Source organism: Periplaneta americana, chromosome 1 (assembly GCF_040183065.1).
Source record: "Periplaneta americana isolate PAMFEO1 chromosome 1, P.americana_PAMFEO1_priV1, whole genome shotgun sequence".
NCBI lineage: Eukaryota > Metazoa > Arthropoda > Insecta > Blattodea > Blattidae > Periplaneta > Periplaneta americana.
This window is the reverse complement of record NC_091117.1, coordinates 209,556,595-209,575,694: the sequence shown is the minus strand read 5'-3', so window position 1 is coordinate 209,575,694 and position 19,100 is coordinate 209,556,595. Positions and strand designations below refer to the sequence as shown.

The window sequence follows — 19,100 nt, the reverse complement described above, 5'->3', positions numbered from 1 at the left end:
GACACAACATAATTCTTCACTGATACAACACTTCAATAACAACATATCATTTACACCCTTTAAATATTGTGTATAATTACCGTCTATTAGTAAGGTCCTTAAGCCTATTTTTAAATACATTTTTGGTTGTTGGTAAAGCCTTTAGTAAGTCTACAGGCAAAGCATTCCAGTCCCTGATAGTAGGCCTACGATTGAGAAAAGAAAACTTTCCAGTGTCCGCCCTCTGTCTTCTTTCCCTCAATTTATAAGGGTGGTCGTTCCTTGAAGAGTAATTTGGCGGCTGCAACCTATTTTTTATTTCTCTCCAGGCAGGCTCACATGGGTGAATAACAAAAGTCAAGTACCCGCCATAAGAAGAAAAATATTTCAGGTCAAATCTGCGGCCCTTGTTGCGGTACCTGGTTTATTACGTCATACTTTGTATCATATTTAATTTCACCAAACAGCTGCTTCCACAAACTTTCCACAGGACACAGTCCTAGAAGTTAGGAATGTTTGAAGACCTCGCTATTTCCTTCATATTGGCCCAGCAATTCAGCAGCAATACAGTAGAACTCTGTTATCCGTGGTAATGAAGGAGGCGAACTGAAAACTTAATCGAAAAAATCGGATAATCCGTATCATAAAATGTTTTCGTAAATTAAGTGAATAATACTTGTACTTTCGTAATTTTCTCCGTGATACTGTGTTTAACTTGCAAGGCAGTGGATCAGAAGTTCACTCATTCAAGTTAGGTTGTCAACGATTTGTTTTTAAGGGCCAAGGAAACTCCTTGTAATGGCTGTCAGAGGTAAGGTAGGAATAGTAGAGGTCTCATGTTGTAGATTACATACTTTATACACTTCATCTTTGATTTTTTATTAAATCGCGCATAATTGTAACATCAATCTCGTAATCTGATGCGAGATGAGTCACATTTTCTCCGTCCCCAAAATACTTAATTGTTTGTACTTTTTTCAATACATAGCACAACACGTTTTCTTTTGACATTTTGGAGTGCATTTTATACAGAAGTTACGTGTAAGTGAAAAGGCATGTAAAAACACTCTCTAGAAAAAATACGTACTAATATAACGTAAAGTAGTAGTTAGTGTTTCTGTAGCAAAAAAAAAAAAAAAAAAAAAAAAAAAAAAAAAAAAAAAAAAAAAAAAAAAAAAGGCGAGAGACAGTCGGATAATACGTCAATCGGTTAATAGAGTGACGGATAATCGAGGCTCTACTGTACAACGCTAATTCATATTCACACCAATGAACTTGTTCAAAGTTTAGGATTCCAATATTAACAAATATTACAACAATATTCACATCTATACTAATACTGTAACCGAAATTTTTCTGGTAATTTTCGATTTTCCAAAAATAATTGGTCCTAACATATATAATTAACCACCCTGAAACCGAAAATCGCTTTTTTGAAATTTTTGTTTGTATGTCTGTCTGTCTGTCTGTCTGTCTGTCTGTCTGTATGTTTGTTACCTTTTCACGCGATAATGGCTGAACGGATTTCGATGAAAATTGGAATATAAATTAAGTTCGTTGTAACTTAGATTTTAGGCTCTATGGCATTCAAAATACATTATTTAAAAGGGGGTTATAAGGGGGCCTGAATTAAATAAATCGAAATATCTCGCTTATTATTGATTTTTGTGAAAAATGTTACATAACAAAAGTTTCTTTAAAAATAATTTTCGATAAGTTTTATTCCTTGAAAAATTTCGATAGGTCTCATATTTAATGAGATAAATGAGTTTTAAAATTAAAATAACTGCCATCTAAGGCCGTGTAATGAATTAAAAAAAAAATGACTTCGTCTATAAGGGGCCTTGGACAGCAACAATCGAAAGCTATGAAAGATAGCCTACAGATAATGTTTCTGTGTTTGTATGAAGTAATATCGGAAGCTAAACTAACCGATTTGTATAATTAATTATTAATTCACCATTGGAAAGTGTAGTTTCTCTAGATGGACATTATGCTATAATGTTATTACAGTAACTTCTGAGTGAATCGAGGACAGGTAAGATTAAAATAGCTTCTTATGCACAGAAAACTTGATAGGCTATTCTGTACATTCGTTTTCTGTATTTCCTAAAATAATTTTTATGACCAAATGAGTGGTCTCTGGATCAAAATGATAGCATTTTAATTATGCAAATACAATTTAAATTAAGTAACATAATAAACGATTTATCCTTATATCAAACACGAATGTTCCCTGGATCAAATGTCCTATTTTAATTATGTAATTACTTTATATTTATTTCTAACGGGTGCAGCGGAGCGCACGGGTACGGCTAGTAAAATTAATAAAATAATAATCACTATGTATAAAATATAGCTTTCAACAATGTAAACCAGCCATCGATGTAGCTCAGTCAGCTAAAAGGCGCTTGCCTGTCGATCAGGTATTGGGCTCGGGCGCGGGTTCGATTCTTGCTTGGGTTGATTTTCTGGTTGGGTTTTCTCCGATGTTTTCCCCAACCGTAAGGCAAACGTCTGGTAATCTATGGCGAATTCTCGGCGTAATCTCGCCAAATATATCGCTATCACCAATCCCATCGACGCTAAATAACCTGGTAGTTGATGCAGCGTCGTTAAATAACCAAGTAAAAGAAAACAGTGTAAACCGTATATCAAGTTCAGAATTCAGCTAGAGTAATCGCAGACGACATACGCTTGCTGTAGTTAGCTGAACACGCGTCTGCCCTAACCTTGGCTTCCCGCTCCCGCCGGACGGTTGCAGAGCAGCATGGGAAGCAAAACTGGCTCGGAAGCAAATAGAGAATACTAAGGATGCGCGCGCACTCGTAATCGATAACACACACGTTGCTACGTCTACACGACGAGAGTTTAGAGAAGAGAGCTAGAGATTATAGATGAATATCACAGTGTAAACGGTTTTGAGAGTAGATATTTTGTGACTAATATCTAAATAGAGAGATTAAATAGGGCGGCCTTGAAAACTGCTCTCGCCGTGTAAACACCCTGGACAGAGAACTCGCATGTTCTGTGAACCCTCATTATAGCTACTCAACGAGTTGAACTCGTTAACTCTCGCGACACAAGCTGTAGAAATGGCGGCCAAGAAACAATGGAGTGTGGAAGAGACGAAGAGACTGATTGAAGCATATAAATTAGAAAGTTGTTTGTGGAATGTGTTTGACAGTAATTACAAGAGTAAGGACCTGAGAAATCGGGCTATGTCAAAAATTGCGGAGACTGCTCAGGCGTCTTTAGAAGAGGTACAGCGAAAGCTCCATAACCTGCGGTAAGTACGAATTATTATTATTATTATTATTATTATTATTATTATCAACATTAATATTATTATTATTATTATTACTGTATTATTATTATTATTATTATCATCATCATCATCATCATCAAAATTATTATTATTATTATTATTATCATCAAAATTATTACTATTATTATTATTATTATTATTATTATTATTATTAGTAGTAGTAGTAGTATTATTGTGCAATTATCACCATTCATTTGATTTAGAATATTATCTATATTCTTTTAATATTGTTGATAATGAACCATATTATGATTATTTCTTTGTTTATGAACTCTTGATGTGTTTGTCGCAGATGCCAGTACACTGGGGAACTTCGAAAAACAAAAACAAGAAAATCTGGAAATGGGGCGGGAGATACTTATGTATCAACATGGCCATACTTTCAGCATTTGAAATTTCTGACTAATAGTATTTCCCTTCGGGGTTCTCTGGGGAACGAGCTTCCGCAAGCTGTTGTACAAGGACAAGATGAGGAGGCGGAAAAGCTTGAAAATCCCGAGGTAAGTAAATATCACTTCATTCAGTAATTTAGTGTTCTGCCCAAGGGCAGGTCTTTCACTGCAAACCCAGCTTTCTCCAATCTTTCCTATTTTTTTGCCTTCTTCTTCGTTTCCTTATATGATCCATATATCTTAATATCATCTATGATCTGACATCTTCTACCTCGAACTCTTCTCCCGTTCACCATTCCTTCCAGTGTATCCTTTAATATGCAGTTTCTTCTGATCCAGGGACCCACCCAATTCCTTTTCCTCTTCCTGATCAGTTTCAGTATCATTCTTTCTTCACCTACTCTTTCCAACACAGCTTCATTTCTTATTCTGTCTGTCCACTTCTCACGTTCCATTCTATTGTTGAAAATTTCATACGTATTTTGTTATTCATTATTTAATATAACAGCAACAACTGCAAAATAATAATGATAATTTAATACATGAAATAAAACAATGAAAAAGTGTAGGCCTAATTATTGTTATAATTTATAATACACTAGCTTGGTTGACCACTGAGTTTTATTTCTACATGTACAGTACATTACGAAAATTTTTTTTCAAATCCAGATTGCCTCCGTGGTCTGTTGGTCAGCATGCTGGCTTGCAGATCCGGAGGGCCCGGGTTCGGCTCTCAATGAATGTTTCTTGAAGAAGAAAAATTACTTAGGTGTCTACAGTCTGGAAATTTGTGCGATTGTGAGTGTGCCGGTTAATATTAATTAACCAATCATCAAAATATAAAATACATCAGGACTGTCGCTGGGCAGTAACCTGAACACACGTTTCAGCGACACATTGTTGACAAGTAACTCAATCTGTTAGCACAACCATAAAGCATCTAATAGATGCTATAGAGTAACCAACATCGAAAAAAAAAATCCAGATGCAGGTAATAGAAACTTGACCAAACATAAATAGAAGTAATGAGGAAAAGATTTAAATATTTATTTGTTCACAGAAACGTGGCACATTATACTTGAGCAGGACATTTCTATTTCAAGTTCACAAGTCTCATCTTTCGTTATTTCAAGGTGTGTGGCAAGCAGTGGCTTATAAATAATATCAGTGTCGGACTTGCATGCAGTGTCGCACTGTCAAATTTATAGGGGAGGGGAGCAGGACGTTTCTATTTCAAGTTCACAAGTCTCATCTTTCGTTATTTCAAGTTGTGTGGCAAGCAGTGGCTTATAAATAATATCAGTGTCGGACTTGCATGCAGTGTCGCACTGTCAAATTTATAGGGGAGGGGAGCAGGACGTTTCTATTTCAAGTTCACAAGTCTCATCTTTCGTTATTTCAAGTTGTGTGGCAAGCAGTGGCTTATAAATAATATCAGTGTCGGACTTGCATGCAGTGTCGCACTGTCAAATTTATAGGGGAGGGGAGCAGGACATTTCTATTTCAAGTTCACAAGTCTCATCTTTCGTTATTTCAAGTTGTGTGGCAAGCAGTGGCTTATAAATAATATCAGTGTCGGACTTGCATGCAGTGTCGCACTGTCAAATTTATAGGGGAGGGGAGCAGGACATTTCTATTTCAAGTTCACAAGTCTCATCTTTCGTTATTTCAAGTTGTGTGGCAAGCAGTGGCTTATAAATAATATCAGTGTCGGACTTGCATGCAGTGTCGCACTGTCAAATTTATAGGGGAGGGGAGCAGGACATTTCTACTTCAAGTTCACAAGTCTCATCTTTCGTTATTTCAAGTTGTGTGGCAAGCAGTGGCTTATAAATAATATCAGTGTCGGACTTGCATGCAGTGTCGCACTGTCAAATTTATAGGGGAGGGGAGCAGGACGTTTCTATTTCAAGTTCACAAGTCTCATCTTTCGTTATTTCAAGTTGTGTGGCAAGCAGTGGCTTATAAATAATATCAGTGTCGGACTTGCATGCAGTGTCGCACTGTCAAATTTATAGGGGAGGGGAGCAGGACATTTCTATTTCAAGTTCACAAGTCTCATCTTTCGTTATTTCAAGTTGTGTGGCAAGCAGTGGCTTATAAATAATATCAGTGTCGGACTTGCATGCAGTGTCGCACTGTCAAATTTATAGGGGAGGGGAGCAGGACATTTCTACTTCAAGTTCACAAGTCTCATCTTTCGTTATTTCAAGTTGTGTGGCAAGCAGTGGCTTATAAATAATATCAGTGTCGGACTTGCATGCAGTGTCGCACTGTCAAATTTATAGGGGAGGGGAGCAGGACGTTTCTATTTCAAGTTCACAAGTCTCATCTTTCGTTATTTCAAGTTGTGTGGCAAGCAGTGGCTTATAAATAATATCAGTGTCGGACTTGCATGCAGTGTCGCACTGTCAAATTTATAGGGGAGGGGAGCAGGACATTTCTATTTCAAGTTCACAAGTCTCATCTTTCGTTATTTCAAGTTGTGTGGCAAGCAGTGGCTTATAAATAATATCAGTGTCGGACTTGCATGCAGTGTCGCACTGTCAAATTTATAGGGGAGGGGAGGGGGAGAAACAAACTTTTAGAAAGTGAAATATTCCTACAGTTGCCTTCACTTTTCTTTTTAATGTAGTGAAAGAGTAGGCTGTATAAAATGAGATGATTGTTTGAGTTGATTGTTTTCTGTTTCAAGAATTTCCAGCAGAAATCGTAAAGTAATTTAATTTAATGAAAACAATGTAAATGTAATTTTGACAAATTTAAATGTTCCACTGCAGTAGCACTAGCGGAAGAGGAGAATAATACTTGACTTGTCAATTTGTCTATGGAAATTCTGTGCGCTAATTAACAATATTGTCCCGCGCCGTGGCCTAAGGCATCCTGCCTAGGACTCGTGTTACGGAATGCGCGCTGGTTCGAGTCCCCATGGGGGAAGAAATTTTCTCATGAAATTTCGGCCATTGTATGGGACCGGTGCCCACCCAGCATCGTGATTCACTTGGGGAGCTACGACAGGTAGCAAAATCCGGTTCCGAATGCCAGCTGTAACGGCTGGGGGGATCATCGTGCTAACCACACAATACCTCCATTCTGGTTGGATGATCGTCCACCTCTGTTTCGGCATGTGGGCGTGAGACCAGCAGCCGGCTGTTCGGTCTAGGCCCTTTATGGGCTGTAGCGCCACGGATTATTTATTATAATTAACAATATTGGTCAAAACAACTCAACAGAAAGGATTCTTGTAGCACTAAAGCACCAAACTGTTTCATTTCATTCAGTTCGTGAATATTGCATGGTAGTTCTCCAGCAGGCGAAGCAAAGTAATTCTGAACTCATCACGTATCTCTTTTGCAGTGTGAGAACAATATTGTGTTCATATATTACCAAGAGGTAGCGTGTTGTGACCAGGCATTCCTTCTGCTCTCCAAATACCAGGTTCAATTTCCCCTGTCTGTTCATCAAATTGTTCAAACATTATCTGGTAGTCTAGTGGGTTTTTTTTTACATAAAAAGTTGTGCAGACAACATAGCCATTGCAACAGAATTAGGTGGGTACCGACTGCGCGCGGAAGGTCAATTTTTGCCCAACTGTGCGCGAGCGGGTGTATATCACAAATACGTCAAATGCTTGCGAGTATTTCTCATGTACTTACTTACTCACTTACTGGCATTTAAGGAATCCGGAGGTTCATTTCCGCCCTCACATAAGCCTGCCATTGGTCCCTATCCTGAGATAGATTAATCCATTCTCTATCATCATATCCCACCTCCCTCAAATCCATTTTAATATTATCCTCCCATCTACGTCTCGGCCTTCCTAAAGGTCTTTTTCCCTCCGGCCTCCCAACTAACACTCTATATGCATTTCTGGATTCGCCCATAGTGCTACATGCCCTGCCCATCTTAAACGTCTGGATTTAATGTTCCTAATTATGTCAGGTGAGGAATACAATGCGTGCAGTTCTGTGTTGTGCAACTTTCTCCATTCTCCTGTAATTTCATCCCTCTTAGCCCCAAATATTTTCCTAAGCACCTTATTCTCAAACACCCTTAACCTATGTTCCTCTCTCAAAGTGAGAGTCCAAGTTTCACAACCATAAAGAACAACCGGTAATATAACTGTTTTATAAATTCTAACTTTCAGATTTTTTGACACCAGACTGGATGATAAAAGCTTCTCAACCGAATAATAATAGGCATTTCCCTTATTTATTCTGTGTTTAATTTCCTCCCGAGTATCATTTATATTTTTTACTGTTGCTCTAAGATATTTGAACTTCTCCACCTCTTCAAAAGATAAATTTCCAATTTTTATATTTCCATTTCGTAGAATATTCTGGTCACGAGACATAATCATATACTTAGTCTTTTCGGGATTTACTTCCAACCTTATCGCTTTACTTGCTTCAACTAGAGTTTCTGCGTTTTCCCTAATCGTTTGTGTATTTTCTCCTAACATATTCACGTCATCCGCATAGACAAGAAGCTGATGTAACCCGTTCAATTCCAAACCCTCTCAGTTATCTTGGACTTTCCTAATGGCATACTCTAGAGCAAAGTTAAAAAGTAAAGGTGATAGTGCATCTCCTTGCTTTAGCCCACAGTGAATTGGAAAAGCATCTTACAGAAACTGGCCTATACGAACTCTGCTGTGCGTTTCACTGAGACACAGTAACTTATTTGTCATGTAAGTAACAGAAATATGGCAGCACTAGTAGTAAATATATTCTGATTCTTGCGTTTTCTCCAGAAATTTGGGCTTCTGACACTATCACATCAGAAGGAACAACTTAACAGTGCACATCCACATATATACAACTTTCCTGACGCTATCATTCAAAGGCAGACAAGCACTTACATCAAAATTAGTGATACAGGTACTTACAAATCTAAATATCCTTGCGGAAAGTGTAGGCAGTACATAGAGGAATGAATTTTAAAATACAGGCAAGGAATTATCTCACGATTGCATTTCCTAAAGAGTGTTTGTTATTATTACAAGAAAACCACATAATTTAAATTAATTTAATAATATTTTAACTTTTTGACAAATGCTGAGCTTTATACATCTTGATTACACAACTTTTAACACTGTATCACTTCGGAATATGTATGATAAGAACTTTCTTGTGTTAAATTTTAACGTACCTTGTTAACATGTTTCGACCTATTTTGGGTCATCTTCAGAACTGGTCGTTGTTGGTCTTGACGCCTCTTGTTTCCTGTGAGGGTGCCTTCATGGTGTGGAGTCAAAGAGTGTATGTGTTTTGAAATTGAGTTGTTTGTTGAGAATATCGTTGGGGTGTGTTTTCGTGTGTCTGTATATTTCATATTGTTCTAGTGTGTTGAGTTTCTGACTTTTTGGTTGGATGTGCAGTATTTCCATGTCTGTGTTGATGTCTCTGTAGGTGTGGTTGGCATTTGTGATATACAACACAAACACAAGAACACAAAAAATACATCACACTAACATACGAAAACAAAAACACACATAAAATTGCAACCTCATTCAAGAAATTAAATTACAACATCGCATACAGAACAAATAACACACTACAAAAAGATCTCAACACACAAACAACACAAACAAACAAATACAACCACACAGGCATACACAAACTCAAATGTAACACCTGCAACAACTTCTACATAGGACAGACAGGCAGATCATTTCAAACACGTTACAAAGAACACATCACAACCATAACAAAATTACAAAACACCTCCACATATGCAGAACACATCACAAATGTCAACCACACCTACAGAGACATCAACACAGACATGGAAATACTGCACATCCAACCAAAAAGCCAGAAACTCAACACACTAGAACAATATGAAATGTACAGACACACGAAAACACACCCCAACGATATTCTCAACACACAACTCAGTTTCAAAATACATACACTCTTTGACTCCACACTACGAACGCACCCTCACAGGAAACAAGAGGCGCCAAGACCAACAATGACCAATTCTGAAGATGGCCCAAAATAGGTCGAAACATATTAACAAGGTACGTTAAAATTTAACACAAGAAAGTTCTTATCATACATATTCCGCTGTGCTTTAATACGGGTATGCATATTTTAACTTTTTGGCCAATGCCCTATACTAATTTCTACATGTATATGACAATGCATTTTCAACCATACCTATGAATGGCAAATAGGCTAGCATTCATAGAGTCCTAAGTCTCCAAAAAATGGGGAGAAAAATGCAGGAATAATCACCGCGCGCAGTTGACCTATACCCAAAACTGACCGCCGCGCGCAGTCGGGCGCTTTAAACAGGTGGAAATTTATATTGCGCTCAGTCGGGTTCCTACGACAAAATTCTGAATACACCATTGCTTCCGAGTGTTAAGGAAACCTCTTTTGCTGAAACCAGATCTCGTAAATTCTGTCGGAGGATCCCGACACATTTCTCGCTAGCGAAAACTCTTCAAGTGTGTAACGGGCCTTAGCGAGGTCTCGCTATGATCATCTATGCACTGTCTTCATGCAGAGAGTGCTTTCTGATAGTAGTAAGGACTCGTTGGGGGAAATAGTACAGGTTATGTGTATTGTCGTACTTTACAAATTATGTACGAACGCCACTATGTTGAATCTGAATCTTCAGATGAAGAAGAAATGAAGTTAGGCCTATATGATCATATTGTGTTTATTAAAAGAAAATGTAGGCCTAAACTTAAAGCCAGAAAAATCTGGATAACAAATCTCATTGTATCTCACGAAGCTAAAGTCGAGTTTCGGTCACTGATTTCGGTCTTTCGGATTTTGGATGATGATACGTCTATGTTTTACTTCAGGTTGAATAGACCTCAGTTTTTTTGTTTTTGTTTTTTTCTTTTTTTTTTTGCAATTCATGATATGTTAGAGGATTCTATGCTATGTTCTGATTAAAATTATACAATTCAAATGTTATAATTAATACTATTAAAGTTCATCAAAATAAAATATAGCTCTAGTTATTTTCAGATCATCTAATATTTGTCTCCAGATTTCTTCTTTAAGTTTTTTTTTTTTTTGTATAGTTTTCACCCCGTGTACCATATAAATAGGCCTACGGGTGATATCGTACAAGTTCGATAAGTTTTTCGCTGCAATTATTATCAGCCATCTTTCCTCATTGTCAATGTCAATAGAAGCAATACAATACATTCAATGCCACCTGTATTACTTCATTTTTTTTCTACATCCAATCGTCAATGAGTATAAATAACAAACATCTTTGATACATTTTACCACGGCTGCAATAAATCTTACATTATTAATATAAAGTTAAGGAATGACTTTCTTCCCCCAAAATATGGTAGAATAGCGTTTAGCATAAATGACATGCATCTAACACTCAGTGGCGGCTCCTGCATATTTCTTAAGAGGAGGAAAGAAGTTAACAACTCGAAATGACACCTTCTTGAATGAAACATGCTACAAATTAGCCTACATGCATACATGTAAGACCAGGTAGTGTTGGGGTTGGCCTTCCCTTCTGTATAGCAATAATCTGTTCTTGTAAACTGAGTTTCCTAAATTGTCCAAAATATATTATGTTTTCACTTCCATTCATTGTTGATTAATTGCGCAAATTAGCAATTACAAGGAAATTCACAACCTCGTAGCATTTTTCGAGCACGCTACAGCATCACATGTGTTGGAAGAGACTAGCTACTAACTCGTAACCGGAACCGTTTTACGGAAATGGAAATGGGAATGGGAAATAATCTGAGGAAAGCGAGAACACTGCACGCACCAACGTGGTCTGTGTTGTCACATGTACATTTTACAAGTTCAGTATCACATGCTTTTGAAGAATGTCAGTTCTTGTAAAGTCATACTATCATTATTGTTCAAAGCTGCCGGTGGCCGATTAATTTTTTATGTTAAAAATGATGTAGTTTGGAGTACCTACTTTCAGTTTCAAATATATTTGTACAAAACTGACAACTTGGCTGTTGCCCTATCTAGTAAACAATGAATAGAAGTGAATTTCAGGGGCCAACTACGTAGAACTACTTCCTCTTTGTTTTACATAAACCCGACTTTAGCTTTCAAATATCCACGAAAGTTTCAAACCATGAATAGTAGCCTATATAAAGTGCAATGAATAATATTTTTGATTTATGATTAAAAAGAAGTTTACACATGGTGTCTTTCATAGCGTTGCTTTAAAACTGTTTTTGTTGTGTCTCCTCCTAGATGTGTTATAGTCCGGTTGAATGCAACATCGTTAGATGGCAGCGGTAGCGAGCTTGCTGCACGACCAGTCGGTTTCTATTTCCTGCCCATGACTGATTCAGAGGAGGATCTCCTCCCTTTCCGTTCATTTACTTGCTTTAAAACTCTGCTTCTTTCTCTGGCCGCTAGTGCGCTGTTGTATATGTGTGTTAACTGCAGTAAAGGAGGAATGGAGTGCCTTTCCTCTACACAGACTATCTCGCATCTTTCTCACTGTTTTCTAGTAGCACATGAGCGCGCGTCGTTTAAAACTCGATCAACTGAGTTCTTCTTATAGCTGTGAACTTAAAAATTATCGAATCTTCCTCGAATTTCAAGGCACATATTTAATTTGGTATTTACTTTCAAAAGAAGAAAATGTGAGGAGGACGTTCCTCCCTTCCCTCCCCCGAGGAACTGCCACTGCTAGCACTTCTATTCAAACTCTTGTGTGACGCATGGACGCAAGATTTTTTACTAGCTCTGTAATGTATGCCTTTAATTTTTTTTTTTTTTTTTAATTTTAGGTTTCTGAAGTAAGCGACAGTGAAGGAAACACAAGCGAATCTACAGTTCCTGTTTCACAACTGGTTCCTCATCTCCTAGCCGCAACATCATCACGCAGTAACAAAAGAAAAAAAAGTTCTGATGAGGATCGCCTCTTGGGTACAACTATAGAAGTAATGCAGAAGTCTCAAGATGACATACAGAAATTTGGAGATTTTGTAGCAGCAGAACTGCGTGGATTACGCAATCCCAGAGCACTGCGGCAGGCAAAGAACACCATCATGCAAGCATTGATGGATGCGGCAGCAGTTGACTACGAGTCATCTGTTCGTGTACCGCCAACAAGTTCGTTCCGTCATATTTCAAAGTCATCATTGCATATTTCTTCGGAATCAAGAAGTTCGTCTGCCTCCCCTTCGATGTCACAACACTCAACAGCCTCAGCTCAGAATACACAAATTATACAGCATGATTCTCAACAATCTACACCGCTGCATAAAATAGAAAATCCCCTATGTTATGAAGAATCGGAACTAGTTTACAATACAATCTAAATAACCTATATATGGGCTATTCCATATTAAATCGATCAGTAAAATACCTCGCATTTTTTTATACTCTAATTTTTTCCCTCCTTATACAAGGTGCTGAGGGGAGTGCATTTTATACTATTGAAAGTCAAACGGTTTTCGTATTATTGAGCGACAAATTTAGCGTATTTTATAAAAACAAGCCTCTTTCAGCGCTCAGAACTCTGGAACCATTTACTGCAGAACATCGAACGAGAGCTTATTTTGAAGCTAAACATTTGGTAGGTTATGTTAAGAGGTAATCCTTATTTTTATTGTACACAGAGAGACAGATAATCTGATTTTACTTGCTTTTAGGCCATTTGTAAAAATGTAAAAAAATATTGAGAAAAAACCTTGCATTATTAAGAGGGATTCGGAATTGTTTGCTTAGCGGCTCGGCAATAAGTTTCGAGGGTATTAAATAGATTATTTTCACACGCCTAGACTTGAACGGCGCAGTACCACACGCACTGGCCGAGAGCTGAAGATAAGCGAGCGTTGGGCGTCATTTTACTCCTGTGTTTATGAAAACCTGTGATAAAGCTAGCACAGGCATGACTGCTAGACACATCTGCCTTGCTTGACTCGGCTAAGCTCCCGTCTCACAGTCAGCTGGTTAGTTCACGCGCGTACTATTTATTTTCTTTATTTGATATTTTCAATACTTTCTTATCAACATACCATCAGTAAAAAATATGTGTTTATTTCTACTTTCAATGCGGAATCTAACTATATGTTTTTAAAATATTTTTTCGTGGCCAAAGGCGTCTTAATGAGGAAAAATCTAAATTTCTCCATTTCCATAAAAAGTAAGAAAATCTGTTTATATGTCAATATAAACTTTAATTTATCAGCATCAAAATAAACCATGATTTCGATCATTGGGTGAAAGGGTTTTGGAGCTACGACAGTTCAAAGTTGCTAATTTTATGAAAATACGATAAATTTAAATATTTTTAATTTAAACACTATGAAGTTCTGATGCCTCAAACTTTGCACAAAGCATTATATCACAGTTCTCTACATACAAAAAAGTGTAATTGTATTTAGAAATTGTAAGGTCAATTTTCTCTATATTTCGGTCGATTTGGGATGGAATAGCTCATATTCTTACATTTTGTACATAATTTAATTAATAAGAATCTAATTTAAATTTGATATGTTGAACTTACCTTTAGTATTCCAGTTTCCAGCATTGCATTAGTTATAGCTAGACTTCGAAGTTCGGGTCCCAGTCGGAGAGATACAGGTTAACTGATAGCGGAGTATTGGACGAAGATGGGGGGAACGAGCTAGGGCTTGTTTACTTTTTCCATCTATCGGATCTAGCCTTAGGCTCTCTAACAAGATCTGGTTGGAGGTTTCATACGTAGTAGCATTGAAGCTAAAAACGTTGGGAGAACGTGAAGTCATTGTGATATCGAAAAAGAAATTCAATTGAACAAATTTGTAAAATTATGTACGTTATTAACTTTATTCCACGAAATAAAAAATAACACTTACAAGAAGAAATATATATTTTGAAGAGACAATGCGTCACAATTGCTGGCTTAAAAGTACACTCTTAACTTAATTACGGATTAAAATGTATAATGGCACGATTTCGAAGCATCTATATTTAAAAACTCTAACATTTAAATTCAGATTTAAAATAAAAGAAATACGTAAAATACGCTCTTTAAATTATTATCATATGTTTTACTTATATATTTTAATTATCTTATGATTTGATGATATTTCACTTTAATTCATTTTATTCTCAGTTTACTCTTTTATAATAAAGTTTACCTAGAAAAATTTCATTCAGGCTTCTTACTAATATTAAATTCGAACTAAATACAACTAGAGTTATTTTCATTTTAAGTAGACCTATAATATTACCTTTTACTTGTAAGGGGTTAGATTTATGTTAAACAGAACATATTGTTATCTGAAAGTTATTTCTTTAATATTAATCGCATTATTTTAAGCCAAGTTTTCACTCTACACATTAAGAGCAAATGCTGGGTAACTTTCGGCGCTGAACCCTGGACTCATTGCGCTGGCATTATCACCTTCATCCCATTCACATGCTAGATAACCATAGGAGTTGATAAAGCGTGGTAAAATAACCCAATTAAAAAAAAAGACAAATTTATTTCTATGACTGGCACTATAATTACTGTGTTTATGTCGTTTCTTTTCGTTATATGATATTTCATGTACATTTACAAATGCATGTTCTGATATTCTGATAATCAATTATTATTATTATTATTATTATTATTATTATTATTATTATTATTATTATTATTATTATTATTATTATTACAAAATACTTTTGTAAATAGTATTGCTCTAAATAGCTATTTATAGACCTAAACATACAGTGATAGATAGCTTTATTGATATTGTTCACAAAAGTACAAAACTTAATAATTTAACAAAAGATCTATATACAAATGTAGTTCTACATAATAAATATACAATTTCCTAAACTAATTAATCTATCGCAAATCTCAATAATTTATTGGTTCAAACTTGCACTTACGTCTTGTTTTAGTGCATGTTTAAACCAATCGTGATAACCCTTAAGACTTTAAACCTTAATTATTTGCTCCTTTTCAAAAATCTAATTGTAATATTTAGGTCTTATTTTACATAACAATTTATTATTCCAATTAGATGATCAGATGTCGACATACTGTAAGTCATGAACCTGAAATAGCTGAATCGGTACATTCCATATGTAGGTTAATCTTTCTTTCTTACAATATTTTCATGTCAGCAGAAACGTTTGCGTAACTTCTACGAAGACTACCGCATGCCTGCTAAAAACAAGCTTGACAAATTGCTTACATAATCAACCTCAATTTAGTTTCATCATTATGTCGCATGTACTCATTATCGATTCATTTCTATTATGATTTCTATTATGATCTAATAAATTTATTATAATTGCATTCTTATTGAAATTAAAATATATTAGTTAACCAATTTATAAAGTCAAATTTTCTTCTGAACTTTTACTAATTAATATAACTATCGGAATACCTTAATAACTACCTTAGTTCTCTATTTTCAATTTTTTTTATTATTATTAAAAAAAAAACCTTGACGTAATTCTATCTTATTTCCAAAACCTGTCTTCTTACCTTATTTAATTAATAATAAGTTTTTCTGATTTTAGGAAAATTTAATCTTTGCTGATGCCTATCTCTTAGTAGGTAGTTTCGTTCAGTATCTATAGTTTTGATTGAATCTACTTTATTTCTGTTAGAGTTCCTATTTGCCATTTTACCTCTTATTAACTGTTCGTCACCTGCTTCTACTTCATCGGTCGGTATCGCACAGCTCCTCCAAATTGCAGCACTTCCTCTCGCGCACCCCGGACTACCAACGGCATGTGGCATTCTTATTAATTGGTCTTCACTTGCGCTGACTTTGCCGGTTGATCCACAATCGCTTCTCCTTGATGTATTTTCACTTGCGCGCCTCGGACTACCCTCACTGGTCGTTCTCTCAGTCTGTGCCCCAGCTCCCCAAACAGCATCTTCACTGGTTCCAGCTTCTTCTTCTTATTTATAGACCTAAGAAAAATGTTATTTTTCTACACCTGAGAAACGATAATACATTGTATTCTATTCAATATAATATTTATATTTGTCCTTCAAGAGAAGATTTTTTTCCCCTTGCTGGGCCTGTATTACGTATTACAACAGCTCTATTCGACTAATATGGTATGTGTATGAGGGCAGAGGATTATCTTACCAGTTGCGTTGTAAATACTGTTCTATCTTGTGCACATAACAGAGATTTTGTGCCTCAACTTCGAACTCTAGTTTATATATTATTATTATTATTATTATTATTATTATTATTATTATTATTATTATTATTATTATTATTATTCATAATTTATTATATTAAGAACAATAAAATAATGTGTTTATGGTACAAACCTGTTGCTTACTTACTTACGGCTTTTAAGGAACCCGGAGGTTCATTGCCGCCCTCACATAAGCCCGCCATCGGTCCCTATCCTGAGCAAGATTAATCCAGTCTCTATCATCATATCCCACCTCCCTCAAATCCATTTTAATATTATCCTCCCATCTACGTCTCGGCCTCCCCAAAGGTCTTATTCCCTTCGGCTTCCCAACTAACGCTCTATATGCATTTCTGGAGTCGCCCATACGTGCTACATGTCCTGTCCATCTCAAACGTCTGGATTTAATGTTCCTAATTATGTCAGGTGAAGAATACAATGCGTGCAGTTCTGTGTTGTGTAACTTTCTCCATTCTCCTGTAACTTCATCTCTTTTAGCCCCAAATATTATCCTAAGAACCTTACTCTCATACACCCTTAATCTCTTTTCCTCTCTCAAAGTGAGAGTCCAAGTTTCACAGCCATACATAACAACCGGTAGTATAATTGTTCTATAAGTTCTAACATTCAGATTTTTTGACAGCAGACTAGATGACAAAAGCTCCTCAACCGAACGATAACAGGCATTTCCCATATTTATTCTGCGTTTAATTTCCTCCCGAGTATCATTTGTATTTGTTACTGTTCCTCCAAGATATTTGAATCGCTAGGAAGCGTAATTTCTTCACTGAATAGGATCTTCCATCCATAACTAATTGGTAAGGTACGTGTAAGCCGGAACACACGTGCCTTGTCATAGGCTATTGTCCCATTATAGTCTTCCCTCCCTCCTTTGTTGTGATAGTGAGTGCGCTGTGCATCTTCCTGAGATATCTATTTGCTAGGTGATCATTATTTCTGTTACTGCATTTTCAGGGACTGGGTTGATTATCTTTTTCAGGTCTTTCACGTTCCAGAGAAACATTGCCCAGTTCCGGGTTGCTTCATCGTTGCACTGAATCATTTTGCCTCCTCCTTCCGTTCTTTGGAACCTGAAGGGACGCACCAATACATTATTTGTTGGTTGGAAAGTTAGGTCATTAGTTTTTTCTAGCTTGTCAGTTTATATATTGTTTTCGAAACTCGTATACTTACATAGATTTATGTAGTTTAGTTCACTAGCATGTAATTTGCTACAATGTCTTAAACTTAAACCCTAATGTACCTTCGGGTGAAATAGGGTTCCCCATGCTGGATACACAATAATAAAATAATACGTCCTTTTCTTTCAATCTTCTCTCATGAAAAAAATTGTCTGCTGTCACACCGCCTTTCTGCAGGTATGCGGTGACATCTTCTTTTGTGCCTTCGTGAAGCCTTCCTACTAAGTCAGGCCATTCTGGGCGCTGCCCTTGTTGGACCACAGTCTAGTATAGACAGTCACGAAGCTCAATAGATAAATATGCATTCATAGATGCTAACCACTAGGATCGTAATATCGCCCATTACAGACAATTCGAAGTAGTACCGGCACAGTCTATTGTTCCTAGCACCCTCACAACTCAAGCTTCGTGACTGTATATACTGTCATCCTCTGAGGTGTTTAGGGCTGAGAGGAATGCGGTTCCGACTAGTCTAGCGCGGTACTGGAGTGGGAGGGAACAGTGACATCGCCAGTCTGGAAGGAAGTATAATCATACTGAAAACATTCGCTCAATTTACGAGAGCAGTATGCCTATTAGTTTTCTAACGTATTTTTGGCGAGATAGAGATACAACCATTCGTACTTACGTGTTCATAGAAGGAAAGTATTGTAGAACATTTTATTTATTTATTTATTTATTTATTTATTTAGTCTATTATTAATTTATTCTGGTGAAGTTAAGGATATCACACCATCAGAAATACAAATACAATAAAATAAATAAACATAAACATCATAATAAAACTACAATAATATAAATGAAAAGAAGAATCATACTATAATATTGAGTGATTAGTAGAATTGAATTAAATTTGTAAAGTAATCAATTTAAAAATAATAATAATAATAATAATAATAATAATAATAATAATAATAATAATATTAAACTGCCCCCCATTGAGGATAGCCCTCACGGACTCAGTATATCCTCAAAAAAAATTATTATACATATGTAAACATAGATATTAAGTTTTAAAAAAGGGAAACAAAGAAAAGGGGGTGAAAAATTACAATTGCTATTACTGTGGCACCATGTGATTAAT

The 19,100-nt window shown here is 36.2% G+C and overlaps 1 protein-coding gene across 1 annotated transcript; it reads left to right on the top strand.

The window, feature by feature from the left end:
• Nucleotides 1-2,854: 2,854 nt before the first annotated feature.
• LOC138707184 (uncharacterized) lies at nucleotides 2,855-16,876 on the top strand. The gene is made up of 3 exons (XM_069836589.1): nucleotides 2,855-3,268; nucleotides 3,600-3,807; nucleotides 12,455-16,876. Exons 1-3 carry the CDS (start codon nucleotides 3,075-3,077, stop codon nucleotides 12,986-12,988), a joined length of 936 nt encoding a protein of 311 aa, XP_069692690.1. The 5' UTR covers nucleotides 2,855-3,074; the 3' UTR covers nucleotides 12,989-16,876.
• Nucleotides 16,877-19,100: the final 2,224 nt, after the last annotated feature.